The sequence below is a fragment of the Chanodichthys erythropterus genome, chromosome 24 (genome assembly GCF_024489055.1).
Source record: "Chanodichthys erythropterus isolate Z2021 chromosome 24, ASM2448905v1, whole genome shotgun sequence".
NCBI lineage: Eukaryota > Metazoa > Chordata > Actinopteri > Cypriniformes > Xenocyprididae > Chanodichthys > Chanodichthys erythropterus.
This window is the reverse complement of record NC_090244.1, coordinates 20223479-20247647: the sequence shown is the minus strand read 5'-3', so window position 1 is coordinate 20247647 and position 24169 is coordinate 20223479. Positions and strand designations below refer to the sequence as shown.

At 35.4% G+C, this 24169-nt stretch overlaps 1 protein-coding gene across 1 annotated transcript in view; it reads left to right on the top strand.

Annotated features, from left to right (window-relative positions):
* The first annotated feature begins 424 nt into the window (after positions 1-424).
* Positions 425-24169, top strand: part of ctdspl2a (CTD (carboxy-terminal domain, RNA polymerase II, polypeptide A) small phosphatase like 2a) — a 25570-nt gene continuing 1825 nt past the window's right edge. The window contains exons 1-12 of the mRNA XM_067379709.1: positions 425-614; positions 6549-6757; positions 6837-6975; positions 7115-7261; positions 13011-13229; positions 13304-13391; positions 13476-13587; positions 13676-13762; positions 13873-13935; positions 20665-20744; positions 20928-21054; positions 21148-21243. Coding sequence (XP_067235810.1) covers positions 6572-6757; positions 6837-6975; positions 7115-7261; positions 13011-13229; positions 13304-13391; positions 13476-13587; positions 13676-13762; positions 13873-13935; positions 20665-20744; positions 20928-21054; positions 21148-21243 — 1344 coding nt within the window. The 5' untranslated portion in view covers positions 425-614; positions 6549-6571. The remainder of the gene's footprint in view (positions 615-6548; positions 6758-6836; positions 6976-7114; positions 7262-13010; positions 13230-13303; positions 13392-13475; positions 13588-13675; positions 13763-13872; positions 13936-20664; positions 20745-20927; positions 21055-21147; positions 21244-24169) is intronic.

The window sequence follows — 24169 nt, the reverse complement described above, 5'->3', positions numbered from 1 at the left end:
TATACAGACGGATAGATAGATAGATAGATAGACAGACAGACAGATAGATAGATTGATAGACAGACAGACAGACAGACAGATAGATAGATAGATAGATAGATAGATTGATAAATAGATAGATAGATAGATAGATAGATAGATATATAGATAGATAGATAGATAGATAGATAGATAGATAGATAGATAGATAGATAGATAGATAGATAGATAGATAGATGGATAGATTTTATATGTGTTATATATTTATATATGTTTTTATATGTAGGTCATGTTTGTAATTTTGGTCGTATTTTCCGTTCGTCTCAAAAAGTGATCATGTCAAACGGAGACTCTATTCATTGCCCTGTCCTGTAAGTTTGACATTCCTCTTTACCGCCGCCTTCCTCGCTATCTGTGCGCATGCGCACAGTGTACAGCATCATCCGGGTTCTTCGCAAGAATCCCTCTGAGAGGAGGCGGGAAATGGCGTCCCGAGCAGCTGTAGCAGATCTATCTGTCGTTCTGTGACTCACACTCAGCGGAGAAGGAGCCGACAGACACTCGCGCGGGCCGCTTCAGCCGCCGTGGCCAGATCCACAACCATCTCTGGATCGTGTCGTTGCGACCCCTGGCATGTAAGTGTTTAAACCGAACATATTTTGATCACATACATGCAAAAATAAATATTTAACCCTACGCCACGGTCGCAGTGCTTTGAAATCTCGCGTCTTCACGACTCGCCCCCTCCTTATGTGAGAATATGTTCTTCATGCAGATAAAGACGGCGCTGGTTTCATACTGCATTTATACAAATACTAATTAATAAATAAAACGCCATGGGATCAATAAAAAACGTCTCATTTTCGTGCGTGTTTACAATGTAAAATAAAAAGGCTCATGCGCTGGAGCGCGAGCTACGAGACGCAGAGCGCGGGTGTCGCGAGACAGCCAACAAGTCATCTGTTAGCGTTAGCCGCTGACATTAAAACACCCTTACTCAAATATTCCCTCCAAAATAAAAGGTGTTAATGAGACGAAAAATATGGCGTGGGTAGCTTGAAGTCAGTGGGCCTCTTTTACGGGCGACTGTTGTTGGCGATTTTTTTTGTTTTGATGTCAAAACCACTAACCGATTGGCTCGCTAACTTGCGCGCGACCATTTTTAGCTTGTTAATGCAGCTTGGAGGCGCGAGCTGTGCGAACTGACAACAAATACCCAAGAAGCTAATGTTTTTATTGGTGTATTGTGTTTGCTTATAACGTTACATTTAACAAGTTTTAAATGTGCTCGAAATGATCGTCAGGCTAACGGAAAGCTACATTTGTTTAGATTCAACAAGCAAAGAGGAGACATGATTCACCCCCGCCCACTTCAGACACACTCGAGCACATCTGAAGACTTTCACTAGTTTGTTTCCACGGCACATACCAATGCTTTTATGAACGCACTCAATCATAAAAAGACGATACTTCTATTTATACATTCAATCCACATCATTATGACTATAATATAGTACGATTCTGTGCGACTTTTGCTGTACAATTCTCGAACATTAATGCAACATTATTGTATAAATTCGCACCAGCACACTCTGCAGTGTTTGAACTTGATTAAATATTTAAGATGCAGTGTAATAGCTTGATTTAAAGTATTGAAAATATTTTATTATGAATCCTGAATGTCGGTTAATTGTCACATCTTTTTTTTTTTAAGAAGTAACTTATTTTGACTTTGTAGCTGGACTTTAAAGTGGACTCAAACTTGTTAGTAATCATTTAACTTAAATTACAAAATTAATAATTATACTATACTATAAAATCTAATATTTGCGCATCAGATTATACTGTTAATTAAATCGCATCTTTTGATTTGATAATCGCACTTTTCTATATTGTGATTATTGTGAACCCCCTTTTATTTTTTAATTTAATTTAATGAATTATTAGCTTTTTATCAACTCACAAACAATGGAGTTCCCTCACAAACTCCCAGAGGATCGCGACCTTCGTTTGGGAACCCCTGATCTTACGAATGCGCAATATATCGGCCGATATACATGATGTATTTTTTTTTTTTATGTTATGTTTACCGGCCAAAAAATAATTAAGCCTATATATCTGATAAATAATGGGTTATTTAAAGGTGCAGTATGTAGGATTTCTGTCCGCTAGAGGTTGCTAGAGGCCTATTCAAAACAAAGGCGTAGTTTGATGACGCCAAGTTTGAGCGCGGAATCTTGGGACATGTGGTCTTCACCTCAACGGACGGTGGAAAAGAATAGGGATAGGATTCGGGAAGAAATCATGTTCATGGATGTGATTATTAACGTTATTGTAGTATGAAGCAGAGCAGGACAGAGATATTAGATACATTTGAGTGTGTTGAAAATGTTATAACGTTACTCTGTGCGTTCGCTCGGTGACTGTTAATGTATTACTGTTACTAAAAATAAAGCTGAATCTGATTATGCTATGTTAGCTACTTCACAAAATAGTGTTTTTCTCTGAGGCATGGTAAAGCCTGGTACTCGCAAAAAATCAAGAAAATTGATTTACAGAATAAGGCTAAACATGTTGAGCTATATAACAACAATTAGTTTCCTGTCTATAAATATATCAAAACAGTTGTTCTCTTGCCTATAAAGCGTATTTAGTGTTTCCATGGTTTCTACAAAATAAAACCGGAAACCGAGGGAAACGCGGGTATGACGCAATTGACAGGCGACTCCTCACATGTCCCGGAGCCTTGGTTAAAATTGCAATTTTCTAATGATTTTTAGTTAGAAACATTTGAGATATTGTAAGTACTCAAGTGAACAAAATATATAACACTGGCCTAGTGGTTTTTGGATATTTTACTGCAAAAATATTACATATTGCACATTTATATTAATAAATGCATCAGTTTACTGCTGATCATCTTTAGCTACAGCGCACGTAGCTCAAACAGCAATGCACGATATTAATAACTATGATTGGGACTGTCATATTACATAACATTATAATATGAACACTATTGTTATAAAATGTTGTGAATTCTTTGGGTTTAGTTGCTGTTGTTACGGGAAGAGCAGGAGCAGCACATGATTTAGTTTAAATTCACTTGTGCCATTTTGTGCAGATATAAGTTGTAATGTTTATGTTGTATAAATATCTGATTAATCTCATTTAGGATGCGTTTGGTTGAGTTAAACAATCCGCTAACAAAGTGCTTCTGTTTATCAGTTTTCATTTTTCTCTTCAGCGCACGCAGCTCAAACAGCAATGCTGTTATTTGAAACAATACTATTAAAGATGTTTCTTTTTCAAAAGCAATTATGCATTATTAATAATAAATAGCACTTTTATTTTTCTCATTATTTTCCATCTAAAATATGGTTTAATTAGAATCATTTCAATATTGTCTGTGTGGAGTCTAGGGCTGTCAAACGATTAATCGCATACAAAATAAAAGTTTGAGTTTGTATAATATATGTGTGAGTAATGTGTGTAATTAATATGTATATATAAATACACACAAATTAATGTATATATTTAAGAGAAATTTATGTACAAAAAATGTGTGTGTATATATATATATATATATATATTTATAATATTTATAATATATATATATATATATATATATAATATTTATAATATATATATATATATATATATATATATATATAAATATTTATATATATATATATAATATTTATAATATTTATAATATATATATATATATATATATATATATATATATATATATATATATATATATATATATATATATATATATAATATATTACTCACGGCACAAAAATGGTCTATTACATGTGACAAACAAATAATGTGCGATTTTTAACAGTATTTTTATTTATTGAAATTAATTTTTATTAAATAACATATTACATTTAATTACATACTAATACTATGCATTATTATGCATTGTAAATTATGCAAAATTACAGTATTTAAATGGTTCACATTTTCCTATGTTCTCCTTGCTGTCATATAGTGTCTCTCTCAGTGAATGGGACACAGATTTTACTAGTAAAATTTATAAAATGAATGATGTGTGTCAAATAATGTTCTTAGTCTTTTCTTCCTGTGGGGGAGACTACAATAATTTACTATGAATTAAATGGAAATCAAATTAAATACAATTTATTGTGTAACCAAAATACCAATAATGCCCAAAAGAAAAAGAAAAAACTTGGCGTGTGATTTTTAATCATAAACAAGCCCGAAATACACAGGTACTCTTTATTTCGAAATGTCTGTACTATTGCAGGCTGATCCTTCAGATTTTTACAATCGTCTAAAACATTTTATATAAAAGCCATAAAGTAGACATTGTAATAATTCATAAACTTGAGTTCATTAGCTATCGCTTGGCATAAATCTGCGCTTTTCATTGAGTGAGAATCACTTTGAAGCAGTCTAAAGAGCTTGTAGAACGTGCAACAGTGCCCCCTTGTGACTTTGCAAAATGCAGCGCCCGTTTGAATGTTAGCGGGAGTAAACGGTTCTGACGCACACATAATGAGCAGGTACAAAACGACTAGTTAATCAATCGCGGATGGTTTCATTATCTTGCGTGGATATAAAAGTATGAGGATAAAAATAATAACAGCAAAAATGTGTCTCCAAATATACTTGGGCGGCCATTATTAGACTTTACTTGGGCGGGCCGCCCACGTATATGTGTGGGAAGCACTGAAAAAACACATATACTTTTACTGTTTGTATTATATATATATATATATATATTATATAATAATTACACACAGTACACCCACATATATTAGGCAAACTCAAACTTCGTGATCGTGATTAATCGTTTGACAGCCCTAGTGGAGTCTATTCCATTTTATTTATGGATAAATTAAGAAAATCTTTCCAAAGAAAAAAAAAAAGATTAAAAAACGAAACACAATTAGGTGCGTTTCCATCAAGTTGTTAGAGCGGATGACGGCGGAATTGGTAACTTAGTAACCAATAAACAGTAAATAAAACCTCATCAGTGGAAACAGATGATTGGTCACATGGGTTTAATGTTCGCTTGATCAGAATTTATTCAGCAAATGCATTTCCATCTTCCATTATTCACATGAAATCTTTCACACAAGTCAAAAACCACCTTAAGCGAGCGTAAAACTTTTTTTCCCACAATTTGCTGTTTCCATCATTAGTTTCTGATGCAATGCTTCATAATGCGCATAAAAACAGGGTGATGGAAACATAGCTATTGATAAGGCTGCCTGATGCACACTTAAAATTTGAATGCACCGTTTTTGCATTTAACTGAGCATTTTTATTTTAAATTCAACAAATATTGAAAATTCGAATTTTAATTTGACATACATGATCTCGACAAATACACATGGCTTAATTGTCCTTCAGAATTCTTATTTCCTTAAATTAAGTCATTTTAATATTTAAATAAATATCAAATAATTATTAATCAAAGTAATAATTCTTTAAAGGATTAGTTCACTTCAGAATTAAAATTACCTGATAATTTACTCCTCTCCATGGCATCCAAGATGTTCATGTCTTTCTTTTGTCAGTAGAAAAGAAATTAAGGTTTTTGAGGGGAAACATTCCAGGATTTTTCTCCATATAGTGGACTTCAGTGGGGTTCAATGGGTTGAAGGTCCAAATTGCAGTTTCAATGCAGCTTCAAAGGCTTCTAACACAATCCCAGCTGAGGAATAAGGGTCTTATCTAGAGAAACGAATGGTCATTTTCTAAAAAGATAATGTACTTTTTAACCACAATTGCTCATCCTACGCTGCTCTGCGATGCACCACGCATTACGTAATCACGTTGATTATGTAATAAGACCCTTATTCCATGTCTGGGATCATGAAACTGCAATTCGGACCTTCAACCCATTGACCCCTGTTGAAGTCCACTATATGGAGAAAAATCCTGGAATGTTTTCCAAATTTCTTTTTGACTGAAGAAAGAAAGACATAAACATCTTGGATGACATGGGGGTGAGTAAATTATCAGAATTTTAATTCTAATCCTTTAATGCAAAATCACAATTGCATGGCAGTATTTTTTATAGGGGCTTTTGCCACTTTTATTGAAAGGCTAGCGGAGAGAAGGCATAGAACAACTGAGCCGGATTCGATTGTGTAAGCGCTGCCACACAAAATGTTGGAGAATGTGATTGTTCGCTCAAACTCGTGTCCAAAATATATCGCTAAATAATATCTGTTCCAAGTTGCTATTCTCACAAATCCCATACGCAAGAGTTTTAACCCAGTAGTTTGCCCTGACATAGTTCCCCATTGATCGGGTGATGATTTCCCCCTTTTTTTGTGGCACTCTTAAAGACAGGCAGTAGGGTGCTGCGGAGACCTTTCTTGTCAACAGCAGCAGGGAAGAGATCTGATTGTTTTCCTTGAGTTGCCATGACTGATCTCCGGAATGGAATTTCCCAACAGCCGTAATGGCAACTGAATATCTCGCATTCGGTGTTATTAATGTGGCAGTATTGAAATGTATGCAAATACGCATGGTGCTGCTCTGCACGTTTTTCATAGTAGATTAACTGGTTTTGTCTTTTCCAGTCTTACATGTGACTTTTGGGACAATGAGGCTGAGAGTGCGTAAAGCATCTCAGCAGCGGAGCGATACCCCGTCCGCCCGGACTGCCAAGACCAAGAGGAAGCACTCCGAGGTGGAACACACTTTGCCCTCTGAAGACGGCAAGATGCAGAAGAGAGACACAGGCATTTTCTCCACCATCAAACGGTTCATCAGAGGCAATGCTGTCAAGGTTAGGATTTGAACTTGTGTTTTGTGATGATTTTGCGACACAAGTGTGGTTTGATTTCAGCCATATGTCTTAATGTCAGGTGGAACAGTGCACTCCTGCTAAGAGGAGCCGTGTAGACTGTGATTCAGACAGTAATCTGATCACATCCACTCCGACCGGTGGGAACCTGCCCAGCAGAGCAAACCCCAGAGCCCGCAGGAAAGGTCCTGTCAATGGAGGTAGGAGTGCTGACTCTCACAGATAAACAGGCTACTCTTCTTTTAAGGGTTCTGTATGTAAATGACCTTTGTTGTGAACGCTTATGCAGGCTGTCAGCGTTCTGTTGGTGTTAAATGTTTCTCATTTTCTTCTGCTCAGATACCATGACAGGACAGAGTAAACCAGTGAAGCCCAACGGGAAGCTGGAAGTGCAGACGGAAACTCCAAGCAGTCCGCCCCGCACCACCCTCCTGGGAACCATCTTCTCTCCTGTTTTTAGCTTCTTCTCACCCGCCAACAAAAACGGTAAGGACTTGTGATGCACTTGTCAGCTGATAAATGTATGTGCCTAAATGACACAAAGTTAGTCACATTTTCAGTCCTTTTGATAACACAAAACATGTGAGAAACAAAAATGAAGCATGAAATCATGAAACATGAAAATTTATTTAATACATATTCCTGGGGCCAGATTGGTGAAACATTAAGAAGAAAATTCTTCTTTCCTTGGTCTTAAGTAAAAAAAAAAAAAAAATGTATATATATATATATATATATATATATATATATATATACACACACACATGATTTTGTATTCATAAACCTTTTTCTTAAGATTGTTCTAAAGACATTAAACTTCATTCCTGAAATAAATAAAAAAACATTGTAAGTTGGGATAACTTCCAATTTTGAGATGGGCTCTTTAAAAAAAAAACTATTTGGGTCAATTGCATGATGGGTCATTTTTTTGTTATGCCTTAATAATAAATGATATCCAAAGTATGTAAGGTAGCACAACTAGATCTCTTTTATTGAATCCAAAAGGTTTTAATTATATTTTGCTATATATAAAGGTATTTTAAAGATTTTGAAGTGTCAAAAGGTCATTCAGTTTAACTGTCCAAAGGTCAATACAGCCATTTCATGTGTGATTTAAAATATCTTAAAATGTAATAAATGTATATATTTTAAATTCTGGCATGATTTTATATCATCAAATATCAACACAGTGCAAAATTATATTAAAATTATGTGTAGAAGTGCTTTGTTATGAGAAAGAATGTCCGTAAAAATGAATTTCATTGATGTCATTCGGAGTAACCAATATAAAAGGACCATTTTTGGATCAAGTCATGCGGTCAGTATCATGTGACAGGATATGACATCATTCAGACACCTGCACAGGACCACATGGTCATGAAGCAAAGTAACTAACTCTCTTGACAATTTGCAAAATTCATTTTTTCACATGTTTTCATACACATGTCCCAAAACATCAGGTCATTCGGTACAACTGCTATAAAACATGGAAAATGTAAAAACTTTTACTAAATACAAAATGTTTGATTTCATTTCTAGATATCAGCCTGTTAGCACTGTTTGTAAATATCATCATTCGGTAAAACCAAAAGTGTCATTTGGTAAAACCGAAATTTTGGTTAAACCAAATTACTTTTTTTGTGACAAATTTTGTCCATCTTGTAAAAAATGACAAAAGCAGTGTTAATTGATTTATAAAAACCACATAACCTCATTGTTAACACTTGATAAAACATTTTTTAAATCTCCATTGTTTTTTTTGCACTTACAAACCTTATTTGTCAATGACCCAATTTAAAGTAATACACTGTAATAAGTCTGACAGCAAAACTGCAGCACACTTATAATAAACAGAACATTGTTGGGCGTTGCTGTGAACACTGTTATATTATGGTTATCATTATCATCCCTGGTTTGAACTGGCCTTTGTGTACAACTCACCCACACACAATTTTCCAAAGAAATAAAATATAAACCAATAACCAAATAGAGTGGTGGTTCAACAAAAAACCAAAATGATTTTTCCATAAGCTTTTGGATTATTGCAAAAAATTCAAGCTTTGTGATCAACAAAAGTTTAATACTTTTTGTCCATCAAGACAATTATCACAGATGAACACAACTTTAATGAATTTTGAAGCCTAAATGCAGTCACCATAATAAAAAGCTAAAGATAGGCTGTATGCAAACTACATCATAGTCCCACAACTTCAACGTCACCATCACTAAGCTTCAGACAACTCTTTCTAACTAAAAACATTTTCCCTGAAAGAGTTAAAATAGCATAGTTATAAGCATGATGAGGCTGTAAAAGTGCACTGAGATTACCTGTTCAGTTGCTGATGTTTAATGTTCGCGACAGCCTCTGTAGTCCCATTTAGCCAGCTGATAGCAACTGCATTTTTCAAGACACGTAACAGCTTAAAAAATCAGGGTTAATACTGCTGTAGAATAAAAGATGAAAGTGTCTTACGATTGTCTTCACCACAGACCTTATTTCAGCCTTTTAACCAAAATCCCATTCAAAAAACCCATTGACTTAAGGATGATGGAACCAGAAGTGCTAAAATACTAAAACGTTTCCATGTTTTGGCCTACAAATTGATGTCATAATTGCACCGCTCTTTAGCGATTTAGACATTAGCCACTTTTCCAATATTGGGCCGAATGGTTCTAAGAACGGTTATTGGTATATCTTCACGAGTTTGGTTTGGCACGACACGATTACTTGGCCTGGAATTCTCAGCCATGCTGAACCATGCTGGTAGAATGTGTGTTGTGACGTCGCCACTCGGGATTGGTCACTTGTCTGTTGCCTGGCTACCAGTTTCTCTGGAGCTGGCCAAGCGCGCTATTTGAGTGAAGTACACACAAGTTAATAATAGAAATATCTGATCATCCTCCATAATGCGGTCACTATTTACATCTCATGCCATCTGTAAACTCTGAGAGCTCTATTATCAGCCCCAGAGTGGAAAATGAAACCAGATCCGTACCGGCTAAGCTGGATTGGCACGGAATGGAACGGTTAGGCAACAAGAATGGTTTGGCCTGACAGTGGAAAAGCAGCTAATGATTTAGGCCTCCAGTGAAGGCAGTGCAGCCCTTGTAAAATCTATTTAATGTGGTCATTTAATGGTGGTTAATGTAATGCATTTTTACATCAATAACAGGACATGATGATAAATTCAGAAAAGCTGATTTCTCATTGGGATATGCATGAATGCTCTGAAAAGTCCCTCTCACTTTTCTGGCCTGAATCTGAAATGCGTTACATGGGTTGTGAGTAGTATTGTGAAAAGTACGGACTTCGGTACCAAGTCAGTACTGAAATTTAAAAAATGTGGTGATACCAGCATTTCCCCCTAGCATTTTGTGCCCTGTTGAGCAGGATTCTTAAACGCCTCTGATTGGCCATTGTGTTCACGAGCTCAACAGATATGTCTGTGATTTGGCTACAATGATCAACGTGTTGTATATGGACATCCTTGACGCTCTTCACCGAAATGTCATGATACCAGCATATCCCCCTAGCTGTTAAGTGAGTTCTGACTAACTACTAACTTAGGGTGCGTTCACTGTTGTCATGTTTGGTTTGATTAAAACGAACCCTGGTGCGATTGCCCTGTTAGTGTGGTTCATTTGAACATATGTGAACGCTGCCATCCGAACCCTGGTGCGCATGACTGCTGAAAAGATGGGTCTCGATCCGCTTCCAAACGAACTCTGGTGCGGTTCAAATGATATATGAACGCAACGCGGAACAAAAACATGTAAAAGAACCAAAAACTGGAAGACGAGACCCTAAAAAGGACAGTATCCTCATGCATATAATTTTTTTTCTTGTCATCGTCATAGATTTTGCTAGTGTTGTCAAAAGTACCGGTACTTCGGTACCAAGTCGGTACTGAAATTTTGAAAATGTGACGATACCAGCATTTCTGTAGTACCGGTAGTACAGAGAATCCGGGTATATTCGGTACCCACTGATAGGGCTGTGCCAGTATTTACGTGAATATGACACGAGTGAAGCACAAAGCTTTGTTTACAGAAGAAATAATAGGTTAGCAATTAAATGTGACTTTTTGGTTAAACATTTTGGTTAATGCCGAATGAGAGAGAGTCCATACATTTAAGCTTTGTCGGCTTCGTATTCTGTTTTCCGAATCACAAGCTGATCACCCGATTAGCAGAGAATTTAACAATATTCCATTAGTTATTCCACTGAACATTGTTTCTTTTTCCAAATCTTCACTCACGCAGGGGATTATAAACGTTTCTCGTTCGCATTTAGGCCTATTATAGGCCATTCGCATTCTTTACTGTGGTAGAAGTAGAAAAAACACAGTAGGGCAGAAACATTTTTGCTTGCACGTCAATTTCTATTTAACACAGTTTATGCTCGTTATTAGACTTTATAAGGCGCGTCAAGTTTATTTGTATATATCGCGTTTCACACACCAGTGATTTTTACTTTCGTTTTCTCTGGCAGCGCTAAATCAAACATAGCCTGAATGTCTTGCCCCTGCGGAGGATAAAACACGCTCTTCGGATCTTTTACAACAAGTGTCAGTTGTTTGTAACATCAGGAGATAACAAAGATATTATTAAAGAGAAATGGTCTTTTTCCTGCTCGTGTCCCACATCCCTCTCAAAGCGCAAAGCAGTCTATATCAAAGTAATAACGGGACTTTGGCTATATGACACGTCTTTGTGTGGAAATAAAAAACGAATGCTTTTTTAAATAATTTTCTTATTTAGGTTACCATTATTTACCGATATTTATTTCATAATTTTACAGGCTGGAGTGTGTTGTTTCACTGACGGAATAGCTAATATAAACACGTACGTCTGTACCTCTGTTGAAAAAACGAGCTTATGCTGGTAAAGTAGGTTTTGAAACTGGTATGGTGGTTTGAGCTGGTTTATGCTGGTCCAGGACCAGCTTAGGACTAGCTTGGACCAGCAGGACCAGTTTAGGAACAGCATTTGACCAGCATACAGCTTCAAAACCTACCTTACCAGCATATGCTCTTTTTTTCAACAGTACACAATGGATGTTTGAGCGTTTATTTATATTTCAAAATTTATTTCATTGAGGTAGCCTATATACACACACAAACACTCCAAATCATATTTAATGTTTTTAAAATAGGCTATATAAAATAGTTACAATAGATTTTGCTGTGGTACCGAAATTGGTACCGAGAACCGTAAAATTGTCATGGTATCGGTACCGACTACTGGAATTTTGGTACCGCGACAACACTAGATTTTGGCCATTACAGGCATCAGATGCGCGTCTCCACGCAGCAGACTGTATGTGTGATGGAGTCATAAAATACGTCATAAAATCCAACCAATAAGTTTGTGAATGTGGCCCTATGCCTTTAGGTTTGGTATCTTTTGGTTCGGTGATGCCAGTCTGAATGCTAATTGGACCAGGACTAAATGTTATTGTTTTTTTTGTTTTTTTTTTGGGTCCAGACCAAGCGAACCGAAATACAAATGTGAACGCACCTTTAAACACCACCATTATATTCATGTGCTCAACAGATTGGCTACAATGATCAACGCTTCAAAAACATGTAAATAGACATCTTTGACGCTCTTCACCAAGCGTTTACAGAGTTACACAAGGCATCTGGTCCGCTGATAGATGCCTGCTTTCAAACGCTCCCACTTTCAAAATGCTTTCAAACACTTCCGTGTGTTTTCAAACACTCCTGTGCGTTGATCACTGTAGCCAGTCACAGATGAATGTGTTGAGCATGAACACAATGGCCAATCAGAGGTGTTTAAGTAAGTCAGAATCCACTTAACAGCGCTCAAAATGCTAGGCATTGTCATATTTTATTAAACTTCACTACCGACTTGGTACTGAAGATGGTATTTTTAACAACACTTGTTGTGAGTGCTGTGTTATGTTGCCTTTACAGAAGTCTGGCACTCACATGACCATAAAATCAGATGAAGACCATCAGAGAAGTCGCATTGAAGTGCTCAAAGAAGCATATAGACCTTTTTTTGTCATAATGTAGTAAAATTCAAAGTGCTGCATTTCTGAGCTAAAGCAGTTGGGCAGAATTGACACTCTTCGCTGCTGTCTGGGACCTTCGGGTCATCTAATTGGTCACACCTGCTGAAAACTGAAACATTTACCAATGAAATTGCAGCATTTCCTTTCCTTGTGAGCTCTTTCTGATGTCATTGCATTGTCTTCCTCATCCTCCAGCTACAGCAGGCTCTGATTCCCCAGGCCAGGCGGTGGAAGCTGAGGAGATCGTGAAGCAGCTCGACATGGAGCAGCTCGAGGAAACCCCGACCAGCACTACCACCGATGGCCGAGACCTGACCTTTGACCCTGCACTAAACCCTAGACCGCTGCCTCATGTAGACACAACGGTAGAGGAAGGAGAGATCGTCACAGAGGCTGATATGCCTCCGCTAACTGGTGAGTGTCTGGGATGTTTTCCAGCTGTACTGCTGCCTAAAGATGACCATCCTCACATTTTCTCTCTTGGTTAGCCGTAGGATCCAACAGCAATTACCCAGATGTCCCGCCATCACCTCCTCCTGAGGGGACTTACGAAGAGGACTGGGAAGTTTTTGACCCGTGAGCCAAATTTCAACACACTGGAAATCGGAATAACCTCAGTACAGACACGTGCTTGTGTGCTAACTTTTCTCTGTCTTACAGTTATTTCTTTATCAAACACGTGCCACCCTTGACTGAAGAGCAGCTCACCCGTAAGCCTGCGCTCCCTCTGAAAACCAGGAGCACACCCGAGTTCTCCCTCGTCCTGGATCTTGTAAGTTGGCATTCAACTCTGATTGAAGTTGTTTGATGCAAGCTCTATTTGATGCAAAGATTAAGCGGTCGCTGTGGTTTTATTCCAGGACGAGACGTTGGTCCACTGCAGCCTCAATGAGTTGGAGGATGCAGCTTTGACCTTCCCTGTGCTTTTCCAAGATGTCATTTACCAGGTACAGAGCCGAGCAACTCAAACAATCAATATTTCACATTTTTCACAAGCTTTTCCACTGCTTTGCACATAGCTCTGTGAGTGATGGAGTGATTTGCTTTATTTCTAAAGGTGTACGTCCGGTTACGACCATTCTTTAGAGAATTCCTGGAACGCATGTCTCAGATTTATGAGGTAAGTGAGGTGTTTTTATTATTATTAATGATGATAGTAAAAAAAAAAATCAGTACCATAATGCAGTTGACATGATTTATTGATTAAATCTTTGAATAAACATTTTATTTATTTTAGTTTGTAGTGAAGCTTATGTGCAAAATCCCAGCAAACGGCACATACAAATGTGTGGACCATTAATTTATTAAAGCAATAAAGGCATCCAATGCTTAAAGATAACTATTAAATATGTGAATAATTATTTAACAAAAAATTACAGCACATGAAAAATACTTAGTATTTTATATATATATATTTATCACACAACAGAAACTGGTTTGATTCATTCTGAAAACTGATATTTTATTATTTATATACTATTGTAGTTTTCATTGGCTTTTTTGTTTATCCATTTATTTTTAATTTTAATAATTTATGTGCTTTTGTCATTTTTATTTTATTCTTTTTAGGTTTAATTTATTATTTCAGTTATTCATTGTATTTATTTTCAGTTATTAATTGTAGTGCTTCAACTTAAAATATAAATTAGTTAAAGTGAAAAAGTTTATTTCAGCTTCATTTTAATTAACAATTATTTTTAGTATTTGTAGTTTGTCAATGATAATAAAGATGATAAAAATTATTTAGTTTTCTCCCACATTTTGCATGCAACCCTTTCAGCATTACACACATTACAACCATTTAAACTTTATTAATAAACTTGTTGATTGTTCAAATATTTTTCTTGCATACAAGTTTCACAAACCTCTAAACCATCTATTTGGCTGCTACTAAGTGACCGTTTTTTTTTTTTTTTGTTATGTTTTTGTTTTGCTTTTATACAAATGCGTTTTTTAATTAATTTATTTATGCTAACATGTTTGAAAAATTGCAAACCTCCATACGAAAAAGTGTCCTTGGTAGTGATGCACCGAAACAAAAATTCTGGGCTGATACCGAAAATTTAGGATGCACTTGTTTTTTTTGTTTTGTTTTTTTTTTATTGTATAATTGTACAATTCCATAATTTTTTCCTAAAGAAAACGTTCAGAAAATGAAAATAGTTTAATGATCAATTAATCCAATTTATTTTATAATCAACACTCAAATAAAACTGAGTTTAACAGAAAATGCACACAAGGCAGTATTTATATCAGCTTTTTAATAGTAGAATTGTTTCTACTCCAATTTGTTGGTGAAATATAAACATTTAATCGATGGCTATAATTAGTTTAAGACATTTACTCAAACATGCACTAAATAATGAAGACATCACTAACAGGTTAAGTAAAAAATGAGTATGTAATACAGTGCTTATATTTAGCAAAATGCGCCTCTAGAGGGTTTTTTTCTAGCTGAGATATGGGCATTGAATGACTTTCCTGAAGTAAATCGTTTTATTGACATCTTTCCCCGGTTGAAACACTGATTAAGTGATTACATGAGACATTTCAGTAAGTCATAATGTATGTTTCAACATTCTTTCTGGTGTTCACCCATGTTTATTTGCTGTAACTTGTAGCAAAGAGGAGATGAGATGATCAGTTCACTTGAAATTAGGGATGCACCGATCCGATATTCAAATCGGTATCGGCTCCGATATTCAAATCGGTATCGGCTCCGATACTGCCATTTTTGCCGTATCGGGTATCTGCCAGATGGGACCGATCCAAAATCCGATAGGCTACTGTGCGTGTACTATTCTGTGTTATTGTTAAGCTCCACAAAAACATTAAAAAGCACCATAAAGTTTCTGTGCACTATATTCCAAGTGTTCTGAAGCCATTCCATAGTTTAATTTGAGGTACAGATGAATATTTTAGTTGTTAAATTAAAGTTCACGTAAATGCCTCCCTCCGCTGCGGCTGTCAGTCATTCTCCATTCAGCATTCAGACTGCGTGTCGCGTTCGGTTACGACAGTCAACACAATGAAACTCTCTCCAAGATGAATCAATGTTTCAATTGAATCAATTGTACTTAATCAAGATACCGGTAATACAATACGCATCAATATATCTTCACTTTGCGCTTTGAACTTTTCAATGCGGAGCGCTGCCGCTGCGCGCTGGTTCCATGGTGCTTCAAGCACATCATTCTGCACACGGGATGCGCATAAAAGCGCTTTGTTGCGCTCTGTATGGGATCCGTTCATATTATAATACTTTTGCGCAATGAAAGATTGTTTAATAGCATTTTTTTTTGGTCTGTCCTATCTATCATATGTTGCTGCATCATTTTAATTTTTACATTTTAATTATAAGACATTTAATAGCTTCTGATTTCGTCCACATTTTCATATGTATTCAGAAACGTATAAGATAAACAAATAGGCCTAGGCTATGCAATTATTTATATTATGAAAGGAAAGTATTATGAAAAGTTCAAGTCTGCGTCACTTTTCAGTTTCTTATATCTCATCTCAACACTTTTTGAGGATCGTGAGTGAACGCGATCATTTCTTCTTTACTACTTTACAGAAGGAAATAAACATGAATGAAAATCAAAAAATGTTGAACGTTGCAGTAGCTTACCGAAATCTGTATCACATCAGTTCAATCAGTGTTGTAAACGATGTCACGTAGGAAAAGCCATTCATTGACAATAAACTTATAGTCAGCAGCAAGAAAAATAAAACAAACTATTTAAAACAAAACGGATTAGAAACTGTAATTATGAAAGCATAAGTATTATAATATAATATATAATAAAATGGACAAACTGGGTGCGTGTAATCAAACGCAACGTTTTTATGTTGTTCTGGAGACTGAACTCGCGCTCACACTGGAGCGATCTCGCCACCTACTGGACAGGGGTGGGAATTACAGCTACAAGCTACATCAGCCTCAGTAATCTATCAAAATGACGGACAGGCTGCAGATTTTTTCCGTCACTGCTAAAAAAAATTCCATCAATGACGGAAAATTCTTGGTTAAACCTACCTTTGAGATTATATATAATATACACGCCACACTACCGCCTGTGACACTCCACGACCGCGGTGGCGCGGTTGTCATGCCGACCGTCACAGCCCTAAGTGAGGCGTACAGTTTATTAGGTAATTTAGCGCTTTTCTTATTACTTGAAGATCGGATCGGTATCGGCCGATACTGAATCCCAGGGATCGGGATCGGTATCGGAAGTGAAAAAGGCGGATCGGTGCATCCCTACTTGAAATGAGGCGCTACAGCGATCTGTCAAGCCACATTGAAGATCGCTAAAACATTCTTTGAGCTTCTTGATAAATTCAACAAAATTTGAAATTTGAGAATTTCATATTAAAAGTAATTTTAGTATTTCATATTAAAAGTAACAAAGTACAAAGCTTATTGTGATTATCAGATGGCAGGTGCGCTACAAATGTTTAGTGAAGTTTGTTCACGCATCAACAGAAAACAACACAGACTAAAAGATCGATCTTGACATTTTAAGTCCCCCTGAAATCAAAGTTTAAGTTTTTTAGCTTTTAGTATGAATATGTTAGCCTTAAGGTTACGAATAAGCTAATGTGCTGCAAAACAATGACAATATTCGCATTTAGGAGATATAAGCATTCAAAACTAGGGCTGTCAATTAATCGCGAATAATCGCATGCAAAATAAAAGTTTGAGTTTGTATAATATATGTGTGAGTAATGTGTGTAATTAATATGTATATTAGTGTTGCACGATATACCGGTACTAGAAAGGTATCGCGATACCCTGCTTTTAGAAACGGTACGGTTCTTCATTTTATTAGTACCGGTACTTTGAGTGCCAGCTGTATTTCCTAATGTGCGACAGCAGGGAGCAGTGTGTGCAGCGCGCTGCTTCTGAGGCACATTGAGTGCGTGTTTATTCCTGTCAACTGCGCAACGGCAGATGCACAAAGCAAAATATGGCATTATTTTGCTTACATTGCCGACAGTCAGGGCAAGCCCACGGACACCACAAAGCCCGTCTGCAAAATACGTTACAAAATAACGCAAGCGAAGGGAGCATCCAACTTGCCAAACATCCCGATTTGTACAGAGAATTTAAAGAGCGACAGGTTAGTGAATGTGATACCAGCGTTATGTTTATGCTCTCAAAAATTAAATGAGTGTTATTTATATTACTCATGCAAGCAGACATCCGCAAAGAGGTGTATTATTGAGTCTAATAAGTGATATCTGGTTGCTAAAATAAAATTAATTTTAAAAAACAAATATGTGAAGGGACTATACAATTATATTAAACCAATTTATGCTTTAATAACATTGCTCTAATTATTTACAGTAATCAATATTCTCACTGTCAAAACACTTACATGCAGGGCTTGATGACAGCCACTCCCACTAGCCACTTTGGCGAGTTGAATATAATTTAAGTTTACAGCCAAATGGTCGTCGAAGATCGTCGTAGCACAAAATTACAATCCAATCACACAATTCGTTATTTACATGCAGTTAGTGAAGGAGGGATAGGCGGAATTGCGCTGAATGACACACAACAGAAGCGCTCTCGCTCTCTCTCTCTCTCTCTCTCTCTGTCTGTCGCGCGCGCGATCAGTTTTCCACGCGTCTGAATAGTCAAATACACGTGCACACAGATGTCTAAATGTCCATCATGTGGAGTATCTCGCGTGAATACAGTCGGTTATGGCTTAAGTGGACGTAAACAGGTGGGTAATAACTGGATATTTGTCAGTTACGTCCATGCATTCAGCAGCCCAATTAAATAGGCCTGTCCATCATTAATGTTAATCAAACAACAAAACCTGTTAAATATGTTAAATAAACTTAGTGTATCTGAAAAAAGATTATTTTTAATTTACTACTGTTTTTGTAATTTGCTTCTTTGTTCTTTTATATAGCATAACACAAATAACTTGTTCTCATACTAGCTCATGCTCATACATTGTCCACCTCTTGCCCACCTGTACATACCAGCTGATATAAAATGTAATCTTGATTTGGGTGGTCAGTCTGCATTTAAAAGTTTGAAAGTGTTTTAAATCTTCTAAATCAAGTAAAATGACTCAAAAGTAATTTAAGCATAAGAAAGTCAGCTTTAATCATATAAAATGTAATTTACCAACATCAAAATTGTGGCCAATAAAAATGCTAGCCACAGTTCTGTCATATGTTATTTATTTACTTTTCCTACTGTTTTAGGTTTTTGCCATAGTATCGTTTAAGTATCGGTATCGTGATACTGAAGTTGGGTATCGTATCGAAGTCAAAATTTTGGTATCGTGACAACACTAATGTATATATAAATACACACAAATTAATGTATATATTTAAGAGAAATGTTATTTATGTACAAAAAATGTGTGTGTATGTATGTGTGTGTGTATATATATATATATATATATATATATATATATATATATATATATATATATATATATATATATATATATATATATATATATATATATATATATATGTGTATGTGTATGTGTATGTGTATATGTATGTGTATATGTATGTGTATATGTATGTGTATATGTATGTGTATATGTATGTGTATATGTATGTGTATATGTATATGTATGTGTATATGTATATGTATGTGTATATGTATATGTATGTGTAAGTGTGTGTGTGTGTGTGTGTGTGTGTGTATATGTATATGTATATGTATGTGTGTATATGTATATGTATATGTATGTGTATGTGTATATGTATGTGTATATATATGTGTATATATATGTGTATATATATGTGTATATATATGTGTATATATATATGTGTATATATATGTGTATATATATGTGTATATATATATGTGTATATATATATGTGTATATATATATATTTTAAATAAATACATATACTTGTAAATATTTCTCAAATATATACATGGATGTGTTTCTATTTATATATACATAATAATTACAAACGGTACACCCACATATATTAGGTAAACTCAAGCTTTTATTTTGTATGCGATTAATCGATTGACAGCCCTATTCAAAAACTGTCTCTTACTTCTGCTAAAATGGAACCACGGAATTCAGCTTCTCATCAAATCTTCTGTCCAATCAAATGCTCTTTACTAGTTTCTGTATGGTGAATGGCACATAGTGCACTATATAGGGGATAGGGAACAATTCAGTGTCACGTGAACCCAGCCTGCTCCAGTCCAGAGATACGAGAGCGGATCATACGCGCGGGTCGTCACAAAACATTCGGACACATTTGAATTCTACAAACAATGCTATATTTTAAAGCAATATGGAGAAGAAACAGTTAGAGATTATGAGGAAAATTTGGTTTTACAAGCTCAACAGCTCTGGTTGAGCTGTGATCTAGGTGAAATGCTATTGGCTATTTTGAAAAAAAAGGGGAGGGGCATCTAGATATATCCCACCCTGTCTGTTTCCATGGAAATGACATCCACCGATTGAATAAAACTGCACGCTTCAAGGCACTTCGGTGGGCCTTTTAAATCGGTAATGTATGGATTCTTAAAATCGAGAAATCGATATTGTCATTACAGAGCTAGTGTTCATGTTTAACTGTTGTAGCTTATCCACATTGTGCACACGAGATGCTGAACAGTCTCAAAACACGCCATCAGAGATGTGCTAATTAAACATCACTTCTGTCAATAATTTTGGCCCTTCAAAACCATTTCGGCCTGAACATTTTCAGTAGCTGAAATTTCAGTATTTGCGTGTTCAGTCCCGTCATGCTTGTTTCTTGAAGCCTGATGAATATCCTGTCAATTATGTGGTCTACCGTTTTCACTGGCATTAATGACATAACCTTGAATTATCTGCAGATTATTCTCTTCACTGCTTCCAAGAAGGTATATGCTGACAAGCTGCTGAACATCCTGGATCCTAAAAAACAGTTGGTTAGGTCAGTTGCTTTAAGTTATCACTGGGTCTTGTCTCAAGCAGGTGCTCTCTCAAATAAAAAATAAAAAAAAGCATTAAATTGCAGCTGCATTAATAATATGCAGGTGTGATGGGAACAAATGTGTCTGAATTCTCAGGTTGTAAGATGTTTAAACCTCAAGATGTCTTTCCTCTCATATCTCAGGCACAGATTGTTCCGCGAACACTGCGTATGCGTCCAAGGCAACTACATCAAAGACCTTAACATCCTCGGGAGAGATCTCTCCAAGACGGTGATCATAGACAACTCTCCTCAGGCTTTTGCCTATCAGGTTCGTGAAGCCGCCTTGGGTTTCACCTTCATTGATGTGGTCTGTGTGGAGTTATTAGTATGTAAAGCTCAGGATGTGCTTCTCTCATTGCAGCTTTCCAATGGGATCCCCATTGAGAGTTGGTTTGTGGACAAGAATGACAATGAGCTCCTAAAGCTGGTGCCGTTTTTGGAGAAGCTGGTAGAACTGGTACGTGCATCTTGTCTTTTGTGTGCTGCTTTTTAACAATGAAGTATTTTTTTTTTTTTTCAGATATTAATATATTTTCTCCTATCTTAATTGGGTAACACTTTACAATAAGGTTCATTAGTTAACATTAGATATCTACATTAGTTAACATGGACTAATAATGAACTGCGCTTCTACAGCATTTATTAATCTTTGTTAATGTTAATTTCATCATTTACTAATAGATTATTAAAATCTTGGTAACATTAATGCACAGTGAACTAACATGAACAAACACTGAAAAACAACTTTATTCTCATTAACTAACGTTAACGAAGATTAGTAAATACAGTAATAAATGTATTGCTCATTGTTAGTTCATGTTAGTTAATACATTAACTGATGAACCTTATTGTAAAGTGTTACCCTTCATTTTTTACTTTTATGTCTTTACACTATTTTTTTATTTTATTTATTTATTTTTTTTGTAAATATTACATAAAATTACATTTGGATTGAATATTACATTATAAATTATTGGGAATAATGGTATAATGATAACAATAAAGTTGTTGTTATTATTATTTTAACTCAAATGACACTTTTACATAATACTGTAGATACTAATTTGTCTTTTTTAGATACCAAATTTTCTTTGCCCAGTTACAAAAGTATAGCTATCCATATTTAATATCATACATTATAATATTTATAATAATATCTGTATATAGCTTTATGATGTAATGGGTTTTAAATAAAAAAAATAATATAAATTTATTTTAAACATTTATTTGAAAAGTTGATTTTAATTCTGAGAAATAACAATAATTTCTTAGTATTATAAGAGTATTATAGTATTATAAGATTTTTAAGATGTTTAAGATTTTGGATAATACCAGGGATTTTTTCAAACTTTATTTTCTTTGACTTATTATTAACAGTAAACTTTTTCTATGCCAATTTACAAAATTTATTGATATCAATATTTAATATCAAACTAATACCAATAAATGATTAACAACTGTCCTGCTTAACACGTCCCCAACCCTGTTCCCTCAGAATCCTCACCTTTTAATAGTAACATAATCTCTTTTACATTTAGATTAACATTAAGTCACTGTCCTTTGTAAGATTTCACATAATTCATACAAGTTATTTGGTATAAATTAATATAACATATAAATACTTCTGATACATATACAAGATAGACATTCATCTGTAGTAGGAATACCAAACATGGGAATAATAATATTAAAGGTACAATATGTAACATTTTTTCAGTAAAATATCCACAAACCACTAGGCTAGTGTTATATATTTTGTCCAGCTGATTACTAACAATATCTCTAATGTTTTAAACTACTTGTAAATCATGAAAAATTTCCCATTCTAAACAGTGACACGGGGCAGTGCAGTCGCCTGTCAATGACGTCAGTTACCTTTGTTACCGCCTTTACTGACGTAGAAACCACATGACAACAGTGCCGTGGACAAATGCGGAAGTGTCTAGCGTCCAGCAAACCACTAGCTTGCTTCAAGCAGTTCCTTATTTACTTCTTGCACGTTTTATGGTGAATTGTGTTACTTATTTATGGAACATAATTACTGTTTACCATCTGCCGCTGGTTCTGTCGACAAGGACAGCTCCCGTAAACTCATGACCGGAAAAGCGGAAGCAGCGCCGGCGACTGTGTCATAATAAAAGTCCCGCTGCTCGTGAGGCGTGTGTTGATCAATCGCTCCAGCTCCTCGTTCAGCTACACAACACTCGGTCCTGCTCTGCTTCACACTACAGTAACATTAATAATCGCATCCATGAACATGAGTTCTTCCAGACTCCAATCCCTATTCTTTTGCACCGTCCTTTGAGATGGAGACCACATGTCCCAAGTTTCCGCTCTAAAACTTGGCATCATCAAACTACGCCTTTGTTTTGAATGGGCTTCTAGCGACCTCTAGCGGAAATAAATATCACAAATTGTACCTTTTAAATAACATTTATAATATGGTACATCAATAGCAAGTACAAGGCCTAATTAAATCGAAGTATAATAATGATTTATACAGTTGTAGTGTCGTTATAGAACAAAGAGCAGATGGCGAGTTATTCCAATCTGACGGAGCCTTAAAGCAAAAGGCCTTCTTTCCAGTTTCTCTTTTAACTGAAGGAACTCGAAAGAAAGGAGATGTTAAATTTCTAAGAGCATGTGAGGACCTAAATGGTACCAGGTATTGTTTCAGATAATAAGGAAAATCATTATAAATGCACTAGGCATGTGACGGTATCACATTTTCATGTTGCGATTAATTGCTGAAGCTTTTATCACGGTATACGGTATTATCACGATAATGAAATAAGTTGCCAAAAAAAAAGTGTTGTCATAGTATAACCGGTTTAAGAACTCTTTTTGTAATAACAAAAATAACTCTGAATGTTTAAATACAATAATAAAATACACACAAAAAATATAAAGTCATTTTCAAACATTAAAATGCAAAAGAATTGGGCTATAAAGAACAACAGGTAACTCTTTACAATAAGATCTCATTATTTAATGCATAACTAAGATTGAGCAATAGCTATATTTGTTACAGAAAGTGTTATTTTTTGTTAATGTTAGTTTAGAAACACAACTGATCATTGTTAGTTTTATCTCAGGTCCATTAAATACGTTCTTTTGATTTTAATAATGTTATTAAACAGTAACTAAGAAATTAACATTAACTAAGAATAATTAATGCTTTACAAGTATTTTTCACTGTCAGATTGGTAATAATGAATTAACATGTTAACTAATGAAGCCGTATGTCTCAATTTTACTGAACTATAACAAATAATCAGAACATTTCTAATCATTAGGGCATGTTGTAGTCCAGATTAAAATATATGTTTGAGGCATTTTAAAAATTTCACCAGCGCAGTTACTTTGTTTGCACGGTTTCCGTG